At 36.1% G+C, this 27,547-nt stretch overlaps 6 protein-coding genes across 10 annotated transcripts; 3 read left to right on the forward strand and 3 right to left on the reverse strand.

Moving 5' to 3' along the window:
- The first annotated feature begins 475 nt into the window (after window positions 1–475).
- LOC111011218 (LYR family of Fe/S cluster biogenesis protein) lies at window positions 476–1,718 on the forward strand. Of its 2 annotated transcripts, none has more exons than XM_022284925.2 (3): window positions 476–642; window positions 1,009–1,140; window positions 1,357–1,718. In XM_022284925.2, exons 2-3 carry the CDS (start codon window positions 1,035–1,037, stop codon window positions 1,497–1,499), a joined length of 249 nt encoding a protein of 82 aa, XP_022140617.1. In that variant the 5' UTR covers window positions 476–642; window positions 1,009–1,034; the 3' UTR covers window positions 1,500–1,718. The 2 variants fall into 2 exon arrangements, with proteins under 2 accessions (XP_022140617.1, XP_022140612.1); XM_022284920.2 differs by having other exon boundaries at window positions 477–642; window positions 1,018–1,140.
- On the reverse strand, window positions 1,706–3,511 carry LOC111011204 (Pentatricopeptide repeat (PPR) superfamily protein). Of its 2 annotated transcripts, XM_022284905.2 has the most exons (2): window positions 2,570–3,511; window positions 1,706–2,446 (listed from the first exon to the last, which is right to left on the reverse strand). In XM_022284905.2, the coding sequence occupies exons 1-2, from the start codon at window positions 3,429–3,431 to the stop codon at window positions 1,809–1,811; spliced, it is 1,500 nt and encodes a 499-aa protein (XP_022140597.1). In that variant the 5' UTR covers window positions 3,432–3,511; the 3' UTR covers window positions 1,706–1,808. The 2 variants fall into 2 exon arrangements, with proteins under 2 accessions (XP_022140597.1, XP_022140589.1); XM_022284897.2 differs by having other exon boundaries at window positions 1,706–3,511.
- A 538-nt stretch (window positions 3,512–4,049) lies between these two features.
- CPK29 (calcium-dependent protein kinase 29) lies at window positions 4,050–7,647 on the reverse strand. Its single transcript, XM_022276101.2, has 8 exons — window positions 6,734–7,647; window positions 5,798–5,941; window positions 5,305–5,457; window positions 5,057–5,172; window positions 4,810–4,977; window positions 4,557–4,684; window positions 4,373–4,472; window positions 4,050–4,268 (listed from the first exon to the last, which is right to left on the reverse strand). Exons 1-8 carry the CDS (start codon window positions 7,404–7,406, stop codon window positions 4,197–4,199), a joined length of 1,554 nt encoding a protein of 517 aa, XP_022131793.1. The 5' UTR covers window positions 7,407–7,647; the 3' UTR covers window positions 4,050–4,196.
- Window positions 7,648–9,230: 1,583 nt separating this feature from the next.
- LOC111004872 (putative nucleoredoxin 2) lies at window positions 9,231–13,159 on the reverse strand. Of its 2 annotated transcripts, XM_088120085.1 has the most exons (4): window positions 12,810–13,159; window positions 11,366–11,863; window positions 11,242–11,265; window positions 9,231–10,151 (listed from the first exon to the last, which is right to left on the reverse strand). In XM_088120085.1, exons 1-4 carry the CDS (start codon window positions 12,912–12,914, stop codon window positions 9,501–9,503), a joined length of 1,278 nt encoding a protein of 425 aa, XP_087976211.1. In that variant the 5' UTR covers window positions 12,915–13,159; the 3' UTR covers window positions 9,231–9,500. The 2 variants fall into 2 exon arrangements, with proteins under 2 accessions (XP_087976211.1, XP_022131806.1); XM_022276114.2 differs by lacking the exon at window positions 11,242–11,265 and having other exon boundaries at window positions 9,231–10,127; window positions 12,810–13,146.
- Window positions 13,160–19,918: 6,759 nt separating this feature from the next.
- On the forward strand, window positions 19,919–21,191 carry LOC111008159 (Lactoylglutathione lyase / glyoxalase I family protein). The gene is made up of 2 exons (XM_022280799.2): window positions 19,919–20,336; window positions 20,722–21,191. The coding sequence occupies exons 1-2, from the start codon at window positions 20,071–20,073 to the stop codon at window positions 20,939–20,941; spliced, it is 486 nt and encodes a 161-aa protein (XP_022136491.1). The 5' UTR covers window positions 19,919–20,070; the 3' UTR covers window positions 20,942–21,191.
- A 2,842-nt stretch (window positions 21,192–24,033) lies between these two features.
- LOC111010885 (uncharacterized) lies at window positions 24,034–27,414 on the forward strand. Of its 2 annotated transcripts, XM_022284472.2 has the most exons (10): window positions 24,063–24,194; window positions 24,315–24,335; window positions 24,427–24,549; window positions 25,260–25,340; window positions 25,428–25,516; window positions 25,673–25,747; window positions 26,125–26,186; window positions 26,281–26,358; window positions 26,562–26,762; window positions 27,012–27,414. In XM_022284472.2, exons 3-10 carry the CDS (start codon window positions 24,427–24,429, stop codon window positions 27,089–27,091), a joined length of 789 nt encoding a protein of 262 aa, XP_022140164.1. In that variant the 5' UTR covers window positions 24,063–24,194; window positions 24,315–24,335; the 3' UTR covers window positions 27,092–27,414. The 2 variants fall into 2 exon arrangements, with proteins under 2 accessions (XP_022140156.1, XP_022140164.1); XM_022284464.2 differs by lacking the exon at window positions 24,315–24,335 and having other exon boundaries at window positions 24,034–24,194.
- Window positions 27,415–27,547: the final 133 nt, after the last annotated feature.

Here is a 27,547-nt window from a genome sequence, read left to right on the forward strand (position 1 = left end):
TACGGTGAAAATTGGTTTATGAAGAAACTTCTCTTTCTATTGTAGTTGTAGCTCTCATGCCCGGAAGTAACAATTAAATTTATTTTTTAGCCGAAAAATAAATAAATCCACGAAGGTAACCTCCCCATAAATGATGTGGTAACATATTATTTAAAAGATATATACCAATTAACATAAGCTTAGACAGTGGTAATTAACACCTTTACCTGTCAAATCCTAGGCTTCGGCCCATATATGATTCATATAAGCCCACGATTCGGCCCATATATTTGGGCCATCAAAATATTAATTTTCAAAGAAGCCCACTATTCCGGATCCCACTTGGAAACATACAGGAAAGCCCATTAGTCCGTTGTCCTAATTACTGAATACGAGGTTTCGGCCTAAAAAGTTTTATATTTTGATGGCCCAAATATTTTCAAAGAAGCCCACTATTCCGGAGTCCTAATTGCCTAATACCACGCTTCGGTCCAGATAGGATTTCAAAGAATCCCAAAATTCTGGAGTCACTCGCCGAATACCAGGCTACTCCAGAACGTCGTCTTCTTCCGTCCGGTTGAATCAGACATGGAATTCACTTCCATCTAATCTGCAGTGGACCACTGTACAAATTGTACCAACTTCTTCTTTCCCTTTTCTAAGGTAAGTTCGTGCGCTTTCGAAGAAATTTGCATTTTGCCCTAGCTTTTACGTGATATGATTCTGCTGAAATTTTAGTTCGATAATTAATCTCTCGGTTATTTCTGTGCTGAGCGGTTTGGATAATCTACTAAGCAAATTTCTAGTCTCTTGATTCTGGAGTGTTCATTTTGAACTTAATTATTTTGTTCTCCATTAAGTTCGTCAAAATCGTTTGTGACAAATGATAATCGTTTCTTGACGTTGTCTAGAACGATCTTATTTGAAATCTCGATTTGTTTGTTCTGTAAATTCCTCCACACTGGATTTTTCGCGCTGGAAGATGTTTTGAACAGTCGAATTATTTCGCTATATCTAACAATGTAAAAGGTTATTCAGGTGGAAGAGAACTCGCCATGGTTGTCTCCCTTGATTTACATGAATTTATTCTACGGGCAAGGGTGTTGAAACTGTTCAGGCAGGCTTTAAGAACTGCTCGCAAAGCTCCTGTTCACGCTAGAGGTTAAGCTCCTGATCATGAACATCCACTCTTTATACAATTTTCCTGTCATGATCTTCAAAGTTCATTTGAATTTTCCTTATCAGCATTAACAACGATGGGGTTGATCCAATGTCTATGCTTAATTCTTTGAATTCAAAAAGGTTTCCCCAGTTCTTTAATTGGATAAGGTGTTGTTTTGGTTTATTCTTGAGAATGTCTGTTTTGATTTTGAACAGAGGAACTGAGGCATACGATCAGGCAAGAAATGGAAAACAACCGCAGCTGTAATGACAAACAGAAAGTTAGGTATCTGATCAGTGAAGGAATAGAGAGTTTGAAGCGTTTAGACGAGATGTTGGATATGCAAGGTCATTCATAAAGAGAGCCAATTTTTTATCCTTTCGCTTCATCGGCAGCTGAAATTTTATGTTTCCAGTTAAAGTGCGAGAAAAAATGGAGTTTTTCATCACCTTCATCATTCAGAAATTCAATCTTTCAAGATTTCTATTACTTTTTATGATATTGAGAGTCAAGTTGAATATTGTAGAATTCAATCAGATCAAATAACAAAACGAAGCCACACAATGACCCCAAAGAATTCAGGATGCATAAAAAACGATACGACTTCCTGTCTCGAAGTTTTTGCAAATGCAATTACATCTTTGAATGTGAAAGAAGACGGTGATTTTTACAGCGGCCGAGAGGCGAATCCTCTCTCAACCATCTTATCCACCAATTCCTCATGCTTCTTCAATTGTCCTGCATTTCTGAGCAGCTGCAGAACCATCTGATAGATGGGCATGCTGGGTTTCAAGCATTTTTCCTCAATCATCTCCCTGAAGAACTTGTAGGCATTGTTCCAATGCCCCATCCCACAATACAACGATATCAGTACCCGGTAAGTATTCACATTAGGCTCGACCTCCTCCTCGTCCATCTCCTTCTTCAGCTTGAAAATCATATCAGCAGATTTCGACTCCGCAAACATTCGCATCAAGATATTGTATGTCACCGTATTCGCCTTACAACCCAGATCCTTCATCTTAGCAAACATCCGATGCGCGCTGTTCACATCTTGTGACTTCGCAATACACCTAAATATCGGGTTGAAAGTCGAGGCATTGGGGGAGCAACCTTTCTTAGCCATCGAGTTGAGGACCTTTATAGCCTCTCCAAGATTATCATCCCTACAATGAGTCTCGATGATGAAGTTGTAAGTAATTATATCAGCAGCACATCCCAATCTCCTCATCTGGTTATACACTTGCAAAACCTTCTCTGTTCTACCAGCCTTCACATGAACTCTTATAAGATTGTTGAATGTAACTGAGTTTGGATTGCACCCAGAATCAATCATCTCAGAGAAAACATCATGGGCACGAGTAATTTGGCCACATCTACATAATGCATCAATCACAATGCTGTAAGTATAAACATTAGGGCTAATACCTGCCATTTTCATCTCTTTGAACACCCTCTCGGCCTCGGAGATTTCACCTGCTCGACACCACCCATGAACCAAGCTCGTGTACACGACGACGTCTGGTTCAAATTTATGCTTCAGACTGTCGAAGAACGACTGGGCTTCACTTGCCCTTCGCTTCTTACAGAGAATGCTGACAACAATGGAGAAAGCAATCTTGTCGGGGTTGCAGCCGTAGTCCTCCATTCGATTGAACGCGTGAACCGCCTCCGCCGCCAATCCAGCCCTCACGTACCGCCGCACAAGAATCGAGAAGGTTTCGACAGTGATTTCTACGGTTCTGGCTTTCATCAGATCAATCAGATGCCAAGCTAATCCGAATTGTCTTACCTTACCGGCTAAGTCGATCATCTCGTTGTAGGGCTCGGCCGAGTGCTGGAACCCTTCGCGCGCCGTCGCCCAGTTGAAGAACGCGAGGGCTTGGAGGAAGGGGATCCCATGGCGGACTCCACCGGATTTCTCGATTACGTGACGAACAACGGCCGGAGAGACGGAATGGACGGCCGAGATGTGTGATAGTTCGTTGGAGAAAGCAGAGATGGTGAAGTTAGGGCATGGTGGAGTGGGATCGGGATTGGGGTTTCTTCGATAGTATTCCTTGATTAGGGCGTAGAATTTATCGGCGGTCTGCATTTCCTCCGGCGAGAGGAGGGGTTTTGAGGCATTTTGAGGACTTTGGCTCGCGTCCTCGTCCTGATTCTGAAGGTGAACCTCTGCATCTGCCTCTGAAATCGAAGGAGAGGATGAAAATGAACGGTGATTCTGAATGCGGTGCGAGAGAGAAGATAGAAAGCGTGGAAGATTTGGCTTCGATCTGATCAAAGCCATTAATGGATTCTTCTCCGGTGAGGTTTCGTCTGCTCCGGCTGGGCGTCGGGTTTTTGCAGGGTTTAGCACCAAAGTTCAATCTCAGAAGACTCACAATTCACAAGTGAGCACTGCCGGATTACGCTTGATACATTATAGGCTAAATTACAAAATTATCCCAAACTTTGCTGTTTGTTTTAAAAAATACGCCCATCATTTATTTCGATACTACCCTTGATTCCTTGACCTTTTCACAAATACCATTTGAATAGAAAGTTGATGTAGTAAGATTTGGGAGGTGGAAGCTTCTCTAGAACAATTATTTAAGGACGCTGAAAAAATTAATAACGAATAACGAATAACGAATAAATTTGTTGCAGTGCCAACTAATTGTTTCAAGCAAAGTTAATTGTTACATGGTTATAAATTTTTCCACGTAAACTTTTCATTCAAAATATTAACGAAGGTTTGCTGAATGATATTTTTTAAATGTTTATGAAGAACTAGAGTAGTATTGAAATTTTTGAAAAGTCGTTATCTTTATCTTCAAAGATTTTGTTTTTATATTGTAAAAAAAATTTAATTAATTATTTCTAAACTAATTTTTAAAAATGTGTAGTTTTAATTCAGGATCTTGCATTGTTGAGAAGAAAACTTTTCAGTTTAATAGACATTATTTACTTTACTCTGTAACAATTCCTCATTTGCATCCACCAATTTCATATCTATACAGTTACACAACAAACTTACTTTTCCTTTTCCTTTTTTACAAACCGTAAACTGTAATCAGTTCAATTTTGCTTCCACAGTCCCTTTCGTCATCATATTTACAAACTCGTCGTAATTTATTTTTCCATCCTGCAAAAAAGAGGAAAAAAAAAAAAGAACAGTTGAATCTTTGAAGTTGCTAATGATCTATCAGACATGTATTCAGCTGTACAAATCAGAGGGAAGAAGAGTACTCCATCAATATCGACATCGTTGATAATTTCGTTAATGGTATCTTCATCTCCCATTTCGTACCGGGTCATGGCTTGTTTGAGCTCATCTCTTGTGATGAATCTGAAATTTAACAATCAAGTTTCATAATTTTGTCAATCAAACACCTTTGTATAAGTTTATTATGAATGCTACTGCATTACGAACCCGCTTCCATCTATGTCAAAGAACTGGAAGGCCTTGTATAAGTTTTCTTCTTTCTCTAGCCTATGTCGATGCATCGTCGCAGTAATAAACTCGCCATAATCGATCGTCCCGTTCCTGTCAACATCAGCCTGACCAAAGTAGAGATGCAACAAAATTTTTCATGTAGAAGCCAAAAAGCAATGCAATGAACAAACTCAACAAGGGAGAGTAAAAAGGGATCAGAGTCGGAGAGTGTTTTTTCGCCCCTTCTTACCGCATCCATTAGTTGTTTTATTTCGTGTTCCGAAAGCCTCGAACCGAGTCTGGACAAACCCGTTTTCAGCTCTTCAAATGTGATGGCACCACTTCTATCAGTGTCTATGTTCTTAAACATTTGTTTCAGACCCTTTAATTCTTCTTCTGAAAGGTTTTCTGCCATTACCTACCAACAACATTCAGCTTACTTTTTGAATCAGTCCACTGAAAACTCTTTTCCTAGTACAGAGATCATAGGAAGGTACCTTGAGAGCAAGTTGCTTAAACTTGTTCATTGCTCTGAACTGCTTCATCCTAATGAGCACGGCGCTATCAATGGGCTTGGAAGACGCCTCTCCATCAATCTTCAACCAAGGATGTTCTGTTCCATCAATGTTATGTCAATAATAACGAATCCTTGATCAACTAAAGGTCTTAACAGAGGAAGATCAAATTTCGAGTTTTCCAAAGAGCAATCGAGATATTTATGAACTGGGGAAGTAGTCTTACTTACCGAGTGCTTCGGCAGCGGTGATCCGCTTCTTCGGGTCTCTTGTCAACATTTTAGAGACAAGATCCTTAGCAGAAGCGGATATGGAAGGCCATGGAGCATCTTCCATTTTAAGGTTGCCCTTCAGAACTGCTTTAATTATATCTTCCTCCGTCTCTAATAGAATCCGAACGTAAGATCATTAGAAGAAAAAGTCAGGCACAAAGACACCAAGGCTGGTTTTTCCAACACTGAACAAAATCAACTGCATCAACTTTCCTCTTTACATCTTAGAATAGTTGAAATAATCAAGTACAATAATAAGCAAATTTTGAGAAGGTGGCAAAAGAGGCAAAGGGAAAAAAAACAAATTACTCAACAGTAGAATGGAGGCTCATTCAACAAGATTACCATTTCTTTGTTTTGCAATATGACGAATAATTCAAAATGTTAAAACAACAAAACCGTTAACAAATGGGACGTTGATGAAGTTAAGAAGTGAAATGGTTTTACTTACGCCCCCAAAATGGAGGTTCTCCACACAAGATGATGTAGAGAATTACTCCAGCACTCCAGATATCAATCTCCTTCCCATAGCTCCTCAGCAAAACCTCAGGAGCAATATAATATGCGCTTCCAACTATGTCTTTGTATACTTTCCCTGCAAAATCATTTTCATTCACACAAAAGCTGTTAAAAAGCCAGGGAATCCCCAAAACTCAGCGCAAAACACAACTAATATAATAATAAAAGAAAAAAAAAACATGTTCAAATCCTTTTCTTTAGTACAATATATGGAGTTGGAATTCGAACTCACGATCTTTTAGTCGAAGATAAGTATTTTAATTAGTTAGAGTTATCTTTTAACTTGACTATTTAAATTTTTGATTCTTAAACTTCTATAACTTACTTCATTGCAGCCGTATTCTTCCAAATATTTTGTTTTAGTCTCAAATCGTTCATCGATTCTCGTAATGTACTTTGGTAACGAACTTGTTTGGCGTTTTCATTTGCACAGCAACAGTTTTGTTTTCTTCCATGACTTGGTTTAGAACTGAGCTATTCCCAGACAAAAGCTTCATGTTGCATGCTTTTGGCGCTACATGAAGTGGGGTTGACCTTTCTTTTTCTTCGTTGACTTGGTCAACGCAACAGTGGCATTCATCGTAACCTTTACTTACATTCGAATTTGAATGCCATTTTTACTCTAAGAGGACCTCCATTAGTGATTAGCTTAAAAACACTTCTACCCCTCTTTAGAATTTTAATCAAACACAATCAATTTTATAAAAAAAATACAGAGTATTTCATAATCAGACAGATTTTGAACTAGCATCTAATGAAACGTTAGCGGCCTGTTGAATTATTTTTCCAGCATTCGAAATACGTCATGAATCTGGAGGGCAAAAATCAAAGCAGAAACAAGGGTGAGGAGAATCGGAAACTAACCAACCTTCTTCGATGAAAACGGAGAGTCCAAAATCCGTAGCCTTAATCGGCGAATCGTCGTCTTGGCTGACCATAAGGAAGTTCTCGGGCTTCAAATCTCTGTGCATAACCCCCATAAAATGGCAGGCATGAACCACATTCATAATCTGCTTACAAATCGACGCGGCTTCCCGCTCCGAGTAGCTCTTCTTCTTGATAATCCGATCGAAAAGCTCTCCGCCAGAGCAGAGCTCCATAATCAGATGCAGATTCCTCTTGTCCTCGTAGGCGCCCTTGAACTCCACAATATTGGGCTGCCCAGTGAGATGCTGCAGAATCAAAATCTCCCTCCTCACATCCTCCACATCCTTCTGATTCACCAGTTTCCTCCTCGAAATCGTTTTGCACGCGTATTTCCGCCCGCTAGCCCTCTCGGTGCAGAGATAAGTAATCCCGAACTGGCCTCGACCTAGCTCCTTGTGGAGCTCGTACATTGTGGTTATGTTGATGTATGGGCGGCCGGTGATGGGACCAATCTGGGACGGCGGAACGGACTTGTAAGAGGGAATGGGCTGCGGCGCAGGCGGCTTTGGTGGGGCGTGAGATTGGGGGATTTGGTGGTAAGGGGGAGGGGTGTCGGAGCCATAGGTGAAGGAGGCGATTGGGATGTCGCGGGTTCTGGTGAAGCAGAGACCCATGGCGGAAGGGGGAAGGATTCTTGTTCTTGTTCTTCTTATTCTTGGGGGGATTTGGAATTGAAAGTGTTTGGGAATGTGGAATTTATGAAAGGGGAATGAGTTTGAGGGAGATGATTTTGGTTGTTCTACTTTATTCTGTGCTTTGCTTTGGGCATTGGGTTGGTGTTCAGCATCATTCTCTCCCACTTTTTGTTGTTTTGGGAAAACAGAGAAAAAAAAAATGAGAGAGCAGAGAAGAGATCGGTTTCTTGGAGGGAAATTAAGAAAGTTTGTGAGAGTTGTTATGCGTTTTCTGTACCACTGGCCGTTCCCTGTAATTTTTATTGCAAGCTTTCACAAATTTCACTTTTCAGCATTACAATTTCTTTTTTTTTTTTTTTAATTCAACCGATATGGAAATGGTTATCCAACCTTTTAACTCTAGGGAAGATATAAGTCATGCTCGAGTTCACATTTAGTTAGAGACCAGTAAGTAACATTTTCATTTCTTATTTCTTATCTTGGACTCAACTGAGTAAATTAAGGACGTGTTTGATGCTAAAGTGGGCATAGGTAGGTGGTAATTGTCATATATTTTCAATTAAGAAATTCTAAGTTTAATCCTCAATCTCAGATGTTGTAACATTCATTTTTTTGTTTTTTATTTTCAATTTTTTCAAAAAATCTAACCATTTTACATCTGACTTTTATGATCTTTTGGAACATTCTCAAAATTATATAAAACTTTTGGAAACAATCAAAACAATTTCTTATTTCTTTGTTCCCATTTCCAATTTATTCTAAAACATAATAAAGATATGGTTTTATCATACTTGAATTCATGGATATTGGGACCATACAAATTTTTTTTTATTTATTAAAAATGAACAGGAACCTCACCAAACGGGTTCTAACATTTCCACATTTGACAACTATTATCTATTCTCAAAATTATATAGAAATTTTGAAAACAACATAAACAAGTTTATTGTTTTTTTTGTTCCATTTTCAAATTGTTTTAAAACGTGAATAAAAATATTATTTTATATTATTGAATCTACGAGTTACATGATATGAAATTCGTCTTTTTTTCTTTATTAAACAAGAGAAATCAGACCTTGGAATACTATCAAACCAAATATTCCATATAAGAAGATAAATTACAAATAACAAAGAAGTTTGGATTAAAAAAAATGAAGAATAATTTGCATCATCTTAAATCCATGTTCTTATAGAAGGAACGACAAAGATTAAAATCTTTCTAACTGAAACTTCCAACTTAAGGAAGGTATAAGCAATTTTAACCTTTTTAACTATGATCGAGTTAACCTTAATCAATATCACTGTTGACAATTTTTGTCCCTCCAATGGCCCACACGCATGGTTTGGTACTAATTGTCAAACATGCTTTACAATAACTACTTTAATTTTTGTCAGTCTTGAGGAATACAAAACAGACATTAAAGATGAAAATGGAATATCTTCTAAAAGAAAGGAATTAGGCCAATATATCCTAGCTTCCTAATCCTGGGTATTTATTATGTAACATTTAGATAGAATAATAATAATAATAATAATTTTTTGATACAACATGGGCCTCACATCCCTCATTTGGGCCAGTTTTATAGGCCCAGAACAAAACTTTCGGCCTCCCAAGCTCTGGAGAATTGCTATAAGAGAACGAAAGCCACCTGCCACACTGGTGGTGGTTGCGAGTCAACAGGATGATTCATCTTCGAAGTAAAAAAAAATACTCCAAGTAAAAAGACGTCGATGATATTTAGACGTCTTCTAGTCGATATTTTTTTTAGTACAACAAATAACCTCGTGAGGAGGTAAGGAGTATATAAAAACACATTCTTACCATTGAACAGATTCTCTGCCATATTTCTTACTTTGTACTCATCAAAGCATTACAACACATCCATAATCATTTGAAAATGGAAATTAGCACAGATCAAATAATTTACAGATCTAATGGTTTCAAGCTGCAGATTGAATTGTACTTGGATAGGTTATAAATTAGGAAGTTGACAAAGAAAGAACGAACAGCTGAAGTAACCAAGAAATTATATATCAATTTGGTTGATCAAGAGCACAAGGTCACCGTCAGCATCACCTTCCATCAGAGGTCGAGCCGTGGTTGCTCGTCTCGACGCACTTCGGGTGCACCTCGAATCCACATTCGAGGCATTGATAAGCCCACCCACAACCCTGCTCGTCACACTCGCAGCAGATGAAAGGTCCTCCCCCATTTCCCTCCGACACGAGACTCAGCTCGTGTCTGTGCCCGGCATGGCGAACCAAAGTCGGGAGCTTCTTCGCCTCTTCCTCCATTTCCTTCAGCAGCTCCTCCAGTCTCGCTTCCGTGAACGGATAAGCATTTTCCCCGTACAAATTTATGAGGTTTCTGCCTTGTTTGGTGACTGTTTTGCCATTGGGGCCTAAGATTATCAAACAAGGGATGCCTTGGACATCAAAATGTTTGGCTAGTTTCTTTATCATTGAGTCCCCAAATGGCAAGGCTAGCCATGGCATCGAATCGAAGTAAGAATGGAACGAGTCTTCATCTCGATCACTCGACACGTAAACAACCTCAAAGTCTTCGTCTTCTTTGACGTCTACCATTTGCTTTATCTTGTTGTACACCCTGATCATCTTCGGCGTGAAGACGCCAGGGAGACACCATTTCGCCGAGAAGTAGAGCCCCACAGTCTTGCCTACTAATGAAGCAACAGGAACCTGCACAATTGGGATAGGAAAAATAGGAAATCCATGATACATAATGAAACGTCAAAATACAAAATTTCATCGATCATCCACTGTTCATCATCATCATCCATATCAGTAATTCGTCTTTAACACCAAGCTCGAGTTGAATGGACGGTAAATCCAGAGTCAAGTCCAATCTACAGGCTACAATAATGAAAAGAATCGTCGAGAATATAAACAATATACCCCACAAGAAAATATGGAGAAGCTCCACTATTCTTCACCAAACACTAGTTTGTGACAAGTCCAGCTTCAGTATCCTTTTTAGGAAACTAATAAGCATCAAACATCAACTACGTAAAATTCTCGAAAACCACCGAGCAAATGAGAGAAAAACTACAGAATCTTAAATATTTATGTGTACTTTTTTAGTCTACGACAAGCTCAGAGGGGATAATCACCCCTAATGACATAAAAGTTTCAAAATTTTGATACGATTTCTTGTTCAAACAATGAGAAAGAATACAGTGCTTCTTCAACTTCTCCACCCATGAAATTTGAAAACATTGCCTAAAAAATGGAATGTTGTCGAAAAATTACCATTCCCGACCACATATATCACTAATACATCACTATGATTGAAACTCTCATGTCAGATCTGTAAAATGACAGTATTCGACTCGACTCAAAAATGACAACTCAACTGATAAGGACGAGTTGGAATAAAGAAGATCCATCAAATACCCGAATAGTAAAAGCAGTGGACTCAAAGAAAGGAATCCCATCAAATATCAATCACAAGACAGACAGACCGACATCAATAAACAGCAACAGCCCAAACAGCAGTAGCTCCGAAAATATCAAAGCGATGGGATCGACGTGTACAATTCTCAGACATATACATAGAACATTGATGACAAATGCGAGTGGCTATGGCTTTGTCATTTCTTCACATTAAGATAAGGTAAGTAAAATCTTCACCACCCTCTATTCTTATCTTCACACACATTAATGAGAGGGGATCGGAGTTTGAATGATTTTTTTTTTTTTTTTTGGAGATAAATACCTTGACCAGTTAAAATAAACTCAGATTGGCCACTAATTTACTAGCGGATATATTGTTATATCAAGCAAAGCCTAGCTATAATCTATATAGACAATTTAACTGCTCTTTATTATTATTGTCACACCCTACAATATAATGATATAATGTAACTGTTACAACTACATTGTACCGGAAATGTAGAGAAAATGAGGGGGTGGCTGACCTGTTTTGGGGTGGGATGACCCAATACATAATCTCTATTGTGATTTGTGAGCAAAGTGAATAAAGTCTGATTCTCTTCCTTTTCTCTGTCCTCTTCTTTCAGCTGCTGCAATCTCTCCTTTGTGAAGGGAAACGCATCAACCCCATATCTGTAAACAATCTCCACGCCTTCGTACAACGACGCCGTTTCATCCTTAGTATCACACGGCTGCAATATGATCAAACACGGAATCCCTTCGATCTCGAATTTCCTGTTCAGAGAGATCTTGGTACCCAAGTCGGAGAACGGAATCGCCGGCCACGGCATGCTGGCGTGGTACTCGTTGAAAGCGTCGGAATCTTCGTCGGAGGAGACATAAACCACCTCAAAATTTGAGCCATTTCCCAGAAGCTCCTCGTAGATCCGGACCAGAATCTGGTTGAAGCTCCGGCACGGCGGGTACCAGTTGGCCGAGAAGTAAAGGCCCAGAACCTTGCCGTCCAGATTAGAGACTTTAACCTGCACCCAGATTGAAATAAAGGAATAATCTGATTAGTTAGATGGCCCAATGGGTGTGAAAGCGATGTGATTTACACATAATGAAGATGTGTAAAAAAGGAACACGCGGTGCGGCGTTAGTGTTCGAGAGTTTAATCGTGTGACAAATCGTCCTTTCCGGATTGACTCATGGGATTTGGTCCAATCTCATTTTTAGACCGAATGGTATGTATTTTGAGTTCTGATACAACATTCTAAAATTGAATAAATATGTCTATTATAAACCATTATAAGGTCAGTTTTGTACCCTCCAACATAGGATCATTCATTAATATTCGCAAACAATAAATAGAAATTTTGATGACACTCGTCTCCAGCGACCATTGAACACAACCCAAAATATAAAACCGACTACTGTTTATAATGTTCACTTTAAACTTAAATCCTAATTAAAGACTCTAAAAATGTTGTTCTTGATTAATCCTAAATCCTAATGGGAATAATCTTGGGAAGGAGGAGGAGTTGGGGTTTGTTATTGTATGATTTTATGTACGCGTTCCGTCATCTTGCTCGAAGAAATTAAATCAGCTGTAAGCCCAAAACGCCAAATCCAACGCCGTTTTGGGTTTCGAATCCGACAATGGTGCACACAGAAACACAACCGCATATGTTCGTCTAGCTAGACTCGTTCCGCTCTTTGATTACTACCATTGAAATTTTGGAAAATCAAATTTCAGACTAATATTTCGTAAATATTAATTGCTATTCTCTTCGAAAAAAGTAATCAATAGTAATACCGACGTTGATTTCCTACCTTTCTCTCTTCCTTGGGAAGAAAATTTCTAATTATTAAATTTATCTTTCTTGCAGCTTTCTCACAAAAATAAAAATAAATAAATAAAAGCCATGGCGGAGGTTCGGAAATAATCTATGAATGGTCGTAACGAGCGAGAGAGAAAAAAAGAACCTGAGCTCCGGTGGGAGAGAGGAGGTAGTCACGATCTCCAGAAGCCAAAAGAGAGGAGAAACTTGAAGAGCCACCGTTGGTCACAGCTCGATTTCCATCCTTCATTTTAAACGAAATCCGGCCACCGCCACCGCCACCGCCACCGGCCTCCTCCTGCTACTGCTACTGCTGTTTTATAAATTATTAACTCCATTTCTTATATTCCCTCCTCAGTCCTCAGAACCATTTTTCTTTCCACATCATTGCGCTCTTCGCTACTCCAAATCAAGCATAAACTCTCCGACACGTAGCACTCGCCAGACTATCATCCTCTGCTCCTTCCATAAAGTACACACCGTTCCGAACCTCTGTGATCTGGCCACGTGGGGAGGAGGGGCCAGATGTGGGGCTGGGGGGCGAGGGTGCACCGGGAGAAGGGTGGGGGCGGCGGCGGAGGAATGGAACCCAGAAATGTGGAAATGGGGTGGGGTGAGGTCCGTGTAGTCATTAAAGACTTGGAATTGATATTATGAAAGGAAAACTAAACTAGGGAGTAGGGAGACACCTGTCGCGCCTCCTCTCCCTATCTTTTAATTTTCTTTTTGACTTTTCTTTTTTTAATTTTTTTTTCTGGTGTGGGAAAATTGTTGGGGATTTATGTACGAGGTGTGGTGCGGTGGCGGAATATCTGATCTCGACCTCCATCTCATCCAACGGTGGGAATGGACTCCATTTGCCCACATCTCACACTTCCTCCGTTCTAACCCTTTTTTCGGGTGTTTCGACTTTGGACTAAGCATTTTCGATCTTGCGATCTTGACTTCATGGTAACAATTTTATTTCTAGCTTTTCGTTTTTTCTTTATCAATTAACAATATATAGATAAATTGTATTCAATAACTTTTTTTTCTTCGTTATCATTTTTATCGTGTTATGCTAAAAAAAAGATCTCATTCACTTTAAAAATTTCTAGTGGTGGTGTTCAATACGTCATTTTAAACAACCTAATGGTTGAGTCTTAATTCATCTAATTTGTAAATAAATGGAAGCATGATTATGCACCCAAACATGATATTTGATTCCTCGTCCTCCTTACTTATTTGAGCGTCAGCGTCGAAGTATTTATTATTTTTGTGTAGTCATTCGTCGCATTTTTCACTTTGAATATCTAAGTCATATTCAACTTGTGCGTGTTCTCATGGTAGTTCAAATTCAAACGTAAATATTTTTTATTACACAATATAATCATGTTTGGTAACAATTTATTAAAAACAAGAAACATGAAATTTTGTTTTGCTTTATCTAAAATTACACACACTTCTTAAGAATAAGAAATGAGAAACAATAACAGTTATTAAACGTTTATACTTCTAAAAAATGGAAAATAAGAAAACGTTAGCATGATAATTAATTTTGTGATCTGAAATCATCAAATGATGACAAATTTTTTATATTTCACCGCAAAAATATTAAACGCAGAAGATGAATTTATAATTGAAACTTATAACTTATAAATTATTATCGCTTACTTTATTGCAAAGAAAAACTTTCATTAAAAATTTCGATTATAATTGAAACTTTTAAAATATTTAAAGATGATTTTTTTAACAATAAAGATGAAATTTAATTAAATATATAAATCATACTAGAACTACCAACAACAAAAATATTATACCAAAGTACCAAACACATTAAATAGACGGCTGTATCTACGAGGTCTAAATTTTAGAATTTCTCATTTTCAATGTAGACAGTTACAAAATTGTTTATAAACAGTTAATAAACTATATAAAACTCAAAATTCATAAAATCAAGGCTCTATAATTAGTCAATGCAATTTAAAAAAAAAAACCATATGATTTGAACTTGCTGCCAATTATAACCATATATTAAATGCGTCTCATCTCTATCTATATTTAGTTTGTTTCTATGATAATGAGCTAGTATATTTGTTATTATTATTTTCTGTCTTTCTTTTCTTTTGAGAAATATTATTATTATTTTCTTAGACTTTATTATGATCTAGTGCTTAATTAAAGATCAGATAATATAAAATAAAAAAAAACTTTTTTAGTAAAAAAAAAAATACTTTAAAATAAATTCCAACAACTTTTAATACCGCCAGCTATCTATAATTGGCTTTTGCCTTTTGACGCGATCTTTCCATTGTTAGAAGATAAGACATAAAAAAATTGGATACAATTATTTAAAGATAAAGTAACTATTTGAAAAAAAAAAGTGAAATTAATGATAAAAAAAAAATGTACAAGTCTTGTTCTATCGCCATGGGAAAAAAGGGATATTGCATCTTGTAACACTGGACGATGCTATTGATCTCCCATTTTATGGTACGTTGCACCTAAATTTATGTTGATTAATATATCGTGAACTTTATGATTGTGTTTTGCCTTATAAAATAGTAAGTTCCATTAAGCCGGAATATGGAAGGGCTTATATAACTCATACGACAACATATGCTAAATTCAACGTATCTCACCAAACACTTGAAATCAACGATAGCTTAAATCCATCACTTAACATTAAGTGGATAGAATAATAAATATTTATTAGATGCATGATTTAGAGTTTAATCATCTATTCGAAACTTAGTAGATAGATTTTATGAACACAATACTAAAACTCGATAACATATTATACTTTTTTTTGTTGAATGATAAATTTTGGTCAACCATAAATTACCACCTTATTATTTATTATGTTAATTACCAACTGACATATGTATCAAAATTAAATTAAAAGACATGAAAATTTGCCAATTAAAATAATTTATTTTACGAGGACATACTATCTCTAATTAAGTTGTGTCATGTGGTGAGATGAGGACATACCATCTCTAATTAAGTTGTGTCATGTGGTGAGATAAGGATAAAATATAAGTAAACTCAAGCTCACTAAAGTGAATAATTGTCCCTAAGACATAGCTTGATCAAATTAAAGAGTATCATATATTATATCTACTATGTATGAGAATCAATATAGTTATATTTACTCCACGTATCAAAGAACATTATAGCGTAAACACTTCTAAAAGTATAATAATTAAATAGATATCGACCTCAAATTTCATTAATCAAATTTGTAATTGAATCGAGCACAGGTTTAGGTTCGGTCTCAATGGAAAAATAAAACCGATCACTAACAATGTATCCAAAACTAGTGGAACTTTATCGTGGTAATCTATATTATCCAATAAATCATATTCTAAATAATAGAAAAATATGTGGCCTATTTATTATTTATATATGAGGTCTACTAAAAAAAGAAAAAAATATAATGTGAACATTTATAGAATACTTGTGGGTGAAATACGAACACAAAAGAATTGAAAGATCGGAATCAAGATTTTCTAAAGTGGAGGGACTAATAGCCAAAAACCACCCAAGAAAAGAAAAAAAAGGGAAAATAGAACCTTATTTGTAGATAAACTTAAAAAATTATGTTCCTTTTAGGCTTTTAATGATTAAAAAAATTGTAAAATTCCTTTATAAGTAATACACGTGTAAAAGGCAAGTTTGGCGAAGGGGGCCGTACAATGAACGAAGGAAGAGTTGGCGGGGCCAACAAGAACATCAATTGCTGCGAATCAAGCGGGCCCCACCATAAAGGGCAAGAAAAATAGAATCCTATATCCGTGGGCCACGTGTCCAGCCAAATGCCGTCTGGGAGCAGAGCAACCAAAAGCTGGAGGGCCCCACCCTTTCGCTTTTTACACACACCAAAAGAAAAGCCAAAAGCTAGCCTGATTGAACTTCGGGACCTGCCATCCAGCTGCCCTATCGCCTCGTGTTCCTCTCGCTACAATACACGTGGCGCTCTCACTCGAAATCTTCGACACGACATGGACCTCAAATAATTTTATTCTTATTTTACGAAATCTTTTGATTATTCTTTTTCTTTTTAGGTACAATTGATGATTATTATTTATTTTTTTCGTTCAACTTTCATGATTAATGTATCATATTGGTTTTTTCCAAATTTCATTCTTACGCTTTCCATAAATCCCAGACATAGCATCCAATCCACAATTAGTTCATGGTTAATTTCTGAAAAAGAAAGACTTACAAATCTTTCTTTAAAAATTTTATTCTAACTCTTAAACATGAATAACTGTTAATGAATCAAAAAGTTTAAGTTAATCGATTGGATTATTAACATGTTCTTACAAGATAGAAGATATTTGGTTGAATTTTTGGACTTTGATATTATATCAACATTCAAATTTCATTTTAAAATTAATTGATAAGGAGATAATTTAAATTATAAATCTTTGTTATGTTTTTTTTAATTATAAATCATTGTTTTCTTTATATTTCCAATATGAGCTACCACGAGGGAACATAAGCCACGTGTCCTTGTATTTTAATTAAATCCAATACAAGGTACAATATGTTCAATAAATTGATGTTTGGCCCGTTAGTTTCCTCATCTATATGCCTTCGTGCCTCCGACTCTCTATCTTGATATTGAGCGGTAGTAGCAACGTGATTTTGTTTTTAAAACATATTTTTATTGATTTTTACTTTTTAAATATATTTTTTAATTTTGATATATTTTTATTGAATGTTGCTTTTTTAAATATATTGTCATGGCTATTGATTTTTGTTTTTGTAATATATTTTTATTATTTTGTGATTGCCCAATAAATAATTTTTAAATTAATCATTTTAAATTTTATGTTAATTGAGTTTTTTTTTTAATAAAATACGTGTAGTTTTGTTTATATTGTAGAATATATTTATTTTGATAAATTTAAAATCACAATTCTAAGCTTACCATAGATAAATCTACTTTTAAATAATTATATCAAATCTTACCAATTTAACTTAAAAAACATCTTGAGTGTCATTCTTGTCTAAGTCCTATAAATTATCTCATACATAAATATATATTTTCTAAACTTATTTAACATTTCAACAAAATTCCAACCATAAATTTATCAAATGGTAAAATTTGAGATGTAGGTAAAAACTTCAACACTCATCCAAGTTTAAACTGCAAATTGATGTCCATTCCTAAAATAAGTTTAAAATTGATATTTTTTTATTATGTTTATATACATTTGTGTACTCCTAACCTAAAATTATGTTGTGGTTGCTGCTATGTGTTTTTTTCTTCTTTTTCCACTTTGGGACTAATAATATAGACACCCATAAGAATTAAAGATCAAAATGATTATTTTTATTTCTTAAGCTTATATACTATAATAGTTGTTTTTAATGGTTGAGCTGCAACATAATAAAGTTAAAAATTATGTCAAAAAACACGTTTGGTCATTATATTTTCAATAGATGAACGATTTAGTCATTGTACTTTATAATTTGTTACAATTTGATCCTCAAACTATAGTATGTAACAATTTAGTCTTACTAGTTTTAAATTTGTAACGATTTAGTCCCTATCGTGAAAAAATTTTGTTTTTTAAATATATTTAGATCAATAAACTAATAAATGAACAAATGTGTTTATAAATTACAAAGACTAAATCGTTATAGGATAAAAATCGATACTTAATTTTGACTAAAGTGTTCATGATATCAACTACATTGTTACAAATTTTAAATTATAGGGACTAAACTGTTACATACTAAGGTGTAGGAATTAAATTGTTACATATTAAAGTTTAAAAATATGAAGATTAAATCGTTGTAAACTAAAGTTTATGAACTAAATTATTACTCTACTAAAAGTATAAGGACAAAATGTGTTTTTTAACCTACAAATTATGGTAAAATGAGTTTTTTATTTTTATTTTTTTATACTTGAAAATAAATCCGCCTGATTTTCCTTTGGGTGACATTTCTAACTTTTGATAAGGGAAAGATTTTGGAGAAGGAAAAAGGGGGAGAGCTCGTGTTTAGAAGTTTGCCTTCTTTTGCTGAGATCTCAGTTGAGATTGGAAGGGCCCACCTTGATCATCCGACACTGCCCGGATTTTTTATGCGCTGCCCGTACTTCTTCATCTGGGCACATTTTCCTGACCGAAATGATTCAAAACTTTTATATCATTAGAATCAACATGCAATTAACAGAATTCATGATTTCATCCCAAAACTACTTTTTTACCTTTATCGATTTATTTTCAATTATTTTACCCTTGTAAATAAATTATAATAATTTAAGCATGCACTTTGTGACCATACATGGTCTACTAAAACTAATGATGTAATTTTTCTTTTATCTAAATAAAAAATGTAATTTTTTTTTTAATTTCTAGTATGTTACATGTTTTCTCAATTCAACTATGTTTTTTTTTCTATTTTCTTGATGTTCATTCCATCGTTCCACTTCAAGTGGTTAAAGTCGTGTTAGGTTGAGAAAGTGGTTAGTATTTTATGTCACGTAGATCTATAAGAAATTTATGAAATGGTAATGTATCTCTAACTTTATTTACTAAAATTTGGCCTCTCCTAATTCTCAAAGTACAACTATTTTTCACAAAATACTAAGAAAATGTTTTAGATGCAACGTTACATATTTGAAGAGAATTCGTTGCAAGGGCACTATTGTCGAGTTGATAAGTTTAGATAATGTTGTAATTAGAGTAATTTTGATATGTAACTTGGAACACGTAATGAGAAAAAAATAAATAAATAAAATACATGCTTAAGTTCTCCAGAAATTGGATGTGTGGCCCTGGCCAAACCTTGTCGAGATCTCATGTTGGGCCTTTAAGAACGCAGGTTTGCCATGAGCCTGATGGACCTTTAAAAACGCAGGTAGTCCATGGGCCTTCTGTACCTCTAAAGCCATGGGCCATGGACCTCAATCCTTCTGGATCTTTAAGAAGGCAGGTAGCCCATGGGCCATGGACCTCAATCCCGCAGGTAGCCCATGGGCTTTTCTTGACCTCTTAGCCTTGGGCCATGGACCTCAATTATGTATGAAATTGAACTCCAAAAAAAAGAGAAGAAAAGCAAAAACAAAAGTAGGGACCAAATATATATTTACAATCGGTAAAAATGAAAACAATTTCTTACAACAATGTGCAGTGCGGTCATGTCAAACGCAGTGGGAGTGGGACAAGGGGCACGAATCATAAATTAATTGAAATAAAAGGGGTATTTATGGAATGCAACTCCTCGATTTCCACCGTTCATTGCCATTTCGCGCACCAACTTTTTTCCCTCTATAAATGCAGCGTCTCAGTAGCCGGTTTCTTTTCCTCACGCCATTACTGTTTGTCTTCTAGTTTTCTCTCTCTCAGGGTTTCCTATCGTTCTTCCTTCTTCCCCCTTTTCGTGTTGCTTGAATCGTCGCTTCAATGGCGCAATCGGAGGTTCAGAATGGAGGAGGAGCTGAGAAGGCGTTGAGTTTCAAGGCTCTCAAGCCTCAACTGCTCGTGGAGGCGCCGAAGGCTACCGACGCCGTGCTGTTCTACAAGGCTGCCTTCGGCGCGGAGGAGGTCAGCCGTACTCTGCATCCGAAACGCAAGGCTGAGCAAGAAACTCCGGCCATTCTCTCCGCTGAGCTCAGCCTTTCTGACTTCACCTTCCTAGTCTCTGATGTTTTTGACGATTCTGCTGCTGCGTGAGTTTCTCCTTCCCTCTCCTTTTTATTTCTCTGTTCGCTCATGTGCTTCTTTGTAAGATCGGAACAATCAGTCGCTACTGCATGTGTTTTGTTATTTTCTGTGCGTTTTCCGCAGTTTTGCGGCACGTTGTTCAAACTCCGGCCACTCTATCCGAATGCCTCTTTTAGAGACGTGCTGAAGCTCACTGACCTCTCGTTTTGTTTTATGTTGATCTGAAGTTTAAGAGACTTGTTTCGTACATTTTGTTTCTATGTCTGCATGCCTCCCAGCCTTTGTCGTCTTGCAGATCGTTTCTCGTTTTTTGTTAGGATGCCTTGTTTGCTTTTGTAGTGTTTCAAACATTGTATACCAATCGTTCCTTCTTTTTATGTAATTTTTCAGCGGAAAAGTTGCTGAATCGAGAGTTGTGCTGTTCTTGGAAACGGTGGACATCGAAGACGCTGTCTCGAAGGCCGTGAGTGCTGGAGCTGTTGTAGAGTCTGAGATTGCTGAAGGCGATGGCCCGTACATCGGCAGTCGCGTTGCCAAGCTGAAGGATCCATTCGGCTTCATCTGGCTCATTGCTACTCCGGCCAAGAAAACCGAAGCCGTCGAGGCCTAACTTCTGCGTCTTGCCTAACCTAACGTGCAGTTTTTTCTTTCGATCTTAACATCGCTTTCAGGCTCTTAGGATTTAGGTGGCTTTAACTCATGTTCAGCGTTAACTTGACTCTTTTTGGATACGTAGTTCATGACCATTGGCCCTGTGTTTGGCATTCTGTGAACGCTTGTGGACCGTTTTGGTAATGCTTTTATTATTGGCATCTGTTATTTACAGTGCCTCTCAACCTTAAAATGCTATATTTCCTGCTCGTCGTCCTCATTTTTGAATCCTTTTACTTACAAACTTTTATGGCCATTTAACCAAGCTAAGGAACGTGCCTTTTTATGGATAATGTACTTAATCAAGGAGTGCTTTACACATTCTTCAAGAACATGTTAATTAAAAAAATAAATCGCATAACTCGATCATTGCAACGGAGTTTTTGAAATAGTGTACCGTTTGAAGTACCTTTTACTGCTTGCATTCGTTTGAGAAGTTGATAAGGTTTGAAAACGGGAGCAACTTGGTCCTTTCGGCAAAATGTATTTGTGGTCCTACAGATAGGGGTTTATGGCATAGGCAGGATTCTTGACTTCGTTATCTGCTGCGAGGCGCGTGGCTGAAATTTTCAGTGACTGTCCATCCGCCGTAACTTCTCCTTGCAGGCTTTTGGACCGATGGTCAGTCGCTGGAGGCCTTGGTCTATAGCACAGTTTCTTCTACTAGGGGGAATGTTTGGGTGTGCTTTTAATTTATTTGAGGTTTTTGCTGTCTTGTATCGAATCGGAAATTGAGTTTCGAGAATTTTATTTTGTTTTACTTCTAGGTGGGATCAAATACAAATTAAGCCTGGAATTAGTGTCTTTTATTATTATTATTATTATTTTGAGAAATAGCTTGGAATTAGTTTGAGCCTGGTTTTTATGATTTTGAAAATTTCAATTAGTTTCTTTTACGGGATCTGTTTTAATAATTTTGTAACTTCAGCTAAAGTGAGCATAGCTTAATTCGTGATTGGTGTATATCTCTCATCCATAGATTGTAAGTTCGATCTTCCACCTATAAATATTTTGACAATACTTTTCTTTTATTGTTTCCTCTTATTAATAAATAAAAAATATGCCTTCAATAATTATTTCTTGTTTCTTGTTTTTTTATTATTGAAAAAATAAAAGACATTATTTTTCAATAATCCATATTTGCAGCAATGAAATACTCTTCTTCCTCCTCCGAGTAATCATAAATAATTGATTACAAATCTATGGTTTCTATTCTCTACAAAGGACCATAAACAAATTGGTCTACTATAGAAACAAGACCTCATAAGTTCATTTTTCTTGGTATATCCAGATAATAGGTAGGAGCATAAACTGAAACATTCTAGAGCTACAAATATAGTTATTAAATCATTAGCATCGCATAAAAACATTATTCCTAGAGTAGTAGTTAATACGGATCCTTTTCCTTGTTCGAGACTCTCTTCTCTTCTTCAATTTCGTCCCGTGGATCTTCAAAAAGAAAACTTTGGAATACTTATTTATTTACAATTGAAATAGACCCACGTCATCTATTAAAACAAGGACAATATATCGGAAATGACCGAGATAACTCAGTTGGTATCTTAGATCAAAACATTATGTATGGATGGTATGAACTGTCTGAAGAATAAGTATATATGTGTTGAATATCCATTATTATACCAGACATGAGAATTCTAAAATGAAGAGGAAGTGATGTCTTAGAGATTAGAGATTGAAGCAATTTTTAGAGATTAAAAGGGGAAGATCCAAGCCGCTATGACTAAATTAAAAAATTATATGAAAATAATTTTTTTAAATTTAATATTCAAACTTTTATGTTATATTTATATTTTTTAATATTTGTTATGAATAATGATAAAATAATACTTTTACTTATATTTTGAGAAAAAAATAGAAATTGATAAAATTTGACTTTTTTGTTTCTTAAATTTATACATAATTTTAAAAACGTTTCTTAAAAATGATAAATAAGAAACCTAAACTATTACCAAATATTTTACATTTATCAAAAATTAAAAATAGAAAACAATAAACGAGAAGGCTAGGAAACTACAATAATTTTTCTTTTTCGGAGGAAAGACGGGACTTTTTTTTGAGTTACTTGATTTGATTTTATTGTCCTTCCTACGAGGGCACTATCTTTGTCTTTGTATTGGAATGGGCCGTATAATTTGGAAAGCCTGACTATTAGGCCCAAGTTCACTCTCAACAAGCTGGGACCATGTGGCCCAAGCTCTCAATATTCGTTGTGAATTGACTCTAATGACCATATTTGCCCGAAACTGAAAAGTAGTCCAATATTTTAGATATTGCAGAAATGACCATCATAATTTTAATTTATAGTAATCGATTAGGAAGTTTTTTCATCATTTTTGGTAGTTTCAAGTCCGCTTTGTGAGGGGTTGCTAAATAAGTTAATCATATAATTGAGATAACATGGTCGATGATTGTAGCGGTAATTACATAAATAATTTAGAAAGTATATATATTTTTAAATATAGCATAAAATTTAAAATGTAATTTTTTTGAAGTTGTAAAATTAAAGACTAGAAAATTATTAAAGTTACGCTCTACTTGAAATCAAATGAGAGTGAAATTTATGCTAGGGAAAATTTTCATTATTTTTTTAATAAAATTTTTGTTTGCTCAATATACTTAGTTTCTAATATTTAAATTATCCATTAAATCCCTCCTATAAAAGTGGTTGAAAATGTTAAAAACAATCCAAAATATCAAAATATTAAATTAACAAAATTTCACGTTCAAAATATGCAAGTTTTATTAACCATTTTTTTTAAAGGATTAACAAAATTTTCCTTAGAAATATGTAATTGAAAATTTTTAATAGATAAAATTGAGAATTTTAAAATATCAAGACGTAAATTATCAAAAAGGGGCACTTAATGTACGTGGCAAAAGTAAAATATATAAAATAATTAGCAACGTTATCTGAATGACATGAATAATTTATATGGCAGTGGATGATAAGCTGAAGTAATTATTCTAATAAATATCTCCAAAGTCGAAATCGATAATTGGAAAAGAAATATCAGAGAGAAAACCCTTGATTGGACCGGCTGAAGGAGTCGGTTAGGGTAGTTTTCGTAACAGTGCCGCTACTATATAAAGGGCGAAACACCAGTGTTGGCGATTTAGGGCGTAACAGAAGAAACAAGCCGTAGAAGAGGGCTCTCTTTTGTGGAGCGTATTTTATCCTATTTTCAATCGCGGTAAGTCTTTCAGATCGAACCACATAGCTTCAAGTATGCTTCCTTTTTGTTGTTTCTGGAGATTCGTTTCATTTCTCTTTCGTTTCTGTATTTTATTTTTTGTTTCGTTCTGGTTCGTAGGCTGGGAAGCTTCGTGTTCATGTATGTGTTTGTTTTGTGGCCTGGGGGAGTGGGAAGTACTGATTTTGTGTGCTTTCGTCTGTAAAATCTGGTGATTCTTTTGGGTGTGCAGATGGATCGGTACCACAGGGTTGAGAAGCCGAGGGCTGAGACTCCAATTGACGAGAATGAGATTCGGATTACAAGCCAGGGAAGGATGCGCAACTACATCACATATGCCATGACCCTACTTCAGGTTTCTCTCTTTCAGATGCCTTTCATGTATTTGACCCTTTTAGGGCGTTAATTGTCTCTCTAAAACTATTAATGCGTGCTGTGAATTTATTAATGTAAAAGCTCCTCTCGCTATGAAATTAATACATTGCGGGTTCGGTTTGTTTCATTTCATCATCGAGCTGTTTCGGTAAAAATAAATTATTAGCTTATTTTCACTTTGTTATGTGCAAATATCTGGATGCTTCATGTTTTTTCTTAATGTGTTGTTGTGAGTAAAATTCCCTTATTTATATACTGTAGTATAATGCTCTCCCGTGCTTCTTGATTGAAATTTTTATATTATTCTGAAAAGGCATTAAGTTTTATTATTCCTTAAATCTTTACATGAGATGTGAAGACTCTCAAATTTGGCTTGTCCTTTAAGCTCGTTTATTTTGGATTGGAGCTCTTTTTCGTATAGATAGGTTCGCTGGGCTGTTTTTGTTTGCCCCTTTTGTATTTCTTCCAGTTTTCTCTATGAAAGCTGGTTGTGTTTTTTTATAAAAATAATTCATTTTGTCCTCATGAAGGTGCGATCAGGGAAGGCAGTAAATCTCGACGTGAGAATATGAGCCTCAAAATCCTTTTATTCCATTTCTATGCGAATTACACTTTTTTAGAGGGAAATGCACGCTCTTATATTTACACTTATTTGACAATATTATGTACCATTTTCTGTATGTTATGAAGGAAAAAGGTTCCAATGAGATTGTTTTCAAGGCAATGGGAAGGGCTATAAATAAGACCGTGACGATTGTGGATCTAATCAAGGTTTGTTGTGATAGTTCTTGTTGCTGATGCTGAACCACTCGATTACTTTTGAGATTGTGCTGACAATATGTCTGTTGATAAATTCAGAGGCGAATTGTAGGTCTTCATCAAAATACCTCAATTGGCTCCACAGACATCACTGATACATGGGAACCCTTGGAGGAAGGCCTTCTTCCGTAAGAATATTTCGAACAATACGTCAAACAAGGATTATTTAATCTAGCTTTTTACTTTATATTCATTATTTCACTGCCACGAGTCTTTGAATGCAATGAAAAATTCCCTGCCATCTTTTGCTTTGGTTTTATAGAGTTATTTGCTGCTTGTTACAGATTGGAAACAACGAGGCATGTCTCGATGATTGTGATTACCCTTTCGAAAAAGGAATTAAACCAATCCTCTGTGGGGTGAGTCTTCACTTGCTTTTAGTATATCTTGAAGGTATTATTATTATTATTATTATTTTAAATTGAAGATGAATATGTTAATTGTAATCAGATTGTCTGAACATATACTCCATTTTATTTATTTTCTGATTTCTGGCACTTAACATCTATGAAACCTCAAGTTCGTCTCCTCTCCCAGATTCATTTGTTAAAAATTTTCAGATGTGCCTTTTCTTATGAAAGTAAATCTGTGGACTGAATAATTGTAGCTAAGAATTTCACCAGTTCTGTCAGTCTTTCCTTAGGAGTCTTTAGATTTGTTAGTCTTATGCATCTTTGAACTGTGGAGAAGTTCTTCAACAAATAAACAACTGTCTCACATGTTATTGTTGCCTCAGGTACCAGCCTCCACTTCCTGCTGAACTGGTGAAAACATTTGTTGAGTATGACTACGAAGGAGGTGCTCACAATGCCATATCATATTTGTGTATTAATTTATTTTTATACTTATATTTTGAGAAGTGGTCAACACCTGATGTTTTTGCAAACTGCAGAGGGCTCACCTCATGATCAGGGTCCAGGACGTGGTAGAGGACGAGGCCGCAATGGCAGAGGAAGGTCAAGGGGTAGAGGTATGTTGAGTCAGATTTCATTTGTCATTTTCCCCTGATGTTATTGTGCTTGGAAGATGATGTTTATGGTTAGTTGCTGACTTCCAGTACCAATATAAGGGGTTATAGTTTTCTTGAAATTCATTCAATTTTCTTGCATCAAGGAGAGTGAACGTTCCCCTGTAACCATTTTTATTATTATTATTTTTTTGTCCTGTTTTTAGGACCCCCAGGTAATGGGTTTGTGGCAAATGAATATGATGATGGAGATTGGGATCGTAACAGGGGTGGTAATGGAAGAGGAAGGGGTCGAGGGAGGGGTGGTGGTAACTTCCGTGGCCGTGGAAGAGGAGGATACAATGGACCGCAATTTTATTTACAGCAAGATGGAGGATACAACCAAGACTTTCCACTTCAAGGCCGAGGTAATTTTTTATTTTGCTTCTTCAGTATGGTTTTTAATCGATTTCTATCTAGTGTTTAGCTGCTATATGCTGATTTTGGAAGTGGAGTCTCCCTCTTCTCTATTAGATTAGTTTATTCTAATATTCCATTGTGGAGAGTGGTTGATACTGTCTTGTCTGTGATGCTGAAGGCGTTTTCGTTCATTTTTTTGGTGCTTTACTTTATATGATTTTATGACTTGTCACAGCAGAATTTGCTTATATTTTCAGGTCGTGGACGTGGAAGGGGTGGTTTTCGTGGGAGGGGCCGTGGTTTCAGAACTAATGGACCGATCCAAGCTGCTGCATGAGGTGCTGAAAGGTTAAAATCCTAATTCTATGCAATTATGATGGATGACTCCTCTGATGTATCATTAGGGTTTTCTCTTATTTTAGTGGCTAGTTGCCAAGGACAACTATATTAACAGTAGGAATTTGGTTTTTTATTTTTTCTCCCTTTCTTTGATCATAATTAGATTTGGAAGTGTTTAAAAGAGTCGCTATGGAGGGTGGCGACTCGTTTTCTTGTAGATTTAGGTGAGCTGCTTGACGTTTGTATTTTATTTTTAAAAAAATTTCTTGGCCGGACAGTGTATTCTTTTATTCGAGTTTAGGGATCTTCTGGTGTCTTCCAGCGCTCTCTTCTCTTGTTACTTGCCTATTTTTGCGTGCGAGTCACTTTCTTTTCTGGTCTTTTGTCCCTTGTCCCTCGCCCTCATTTCATGTGATTATTGTGGTTGGTGATACCTTGGGTTAGAATCAAGTCG

Source organism: Momordica charantia, assembly GCF_013281855.1.
Source record: "Momordica charantia cultivar OHB3-1 chromosome 11 unlocalized genomic scaffold, Mcharantia_2.0 BLBB01000011.1, whole genome shotgun sequence".
In the NCBI taxonomy this organism is placed as follows: Eukaryota; Viridiplantae; Streptophyta; class Magnoliopsida; order Cucurbitales; family Cucurbitaceae; genus Momordica; species Momordica charantia.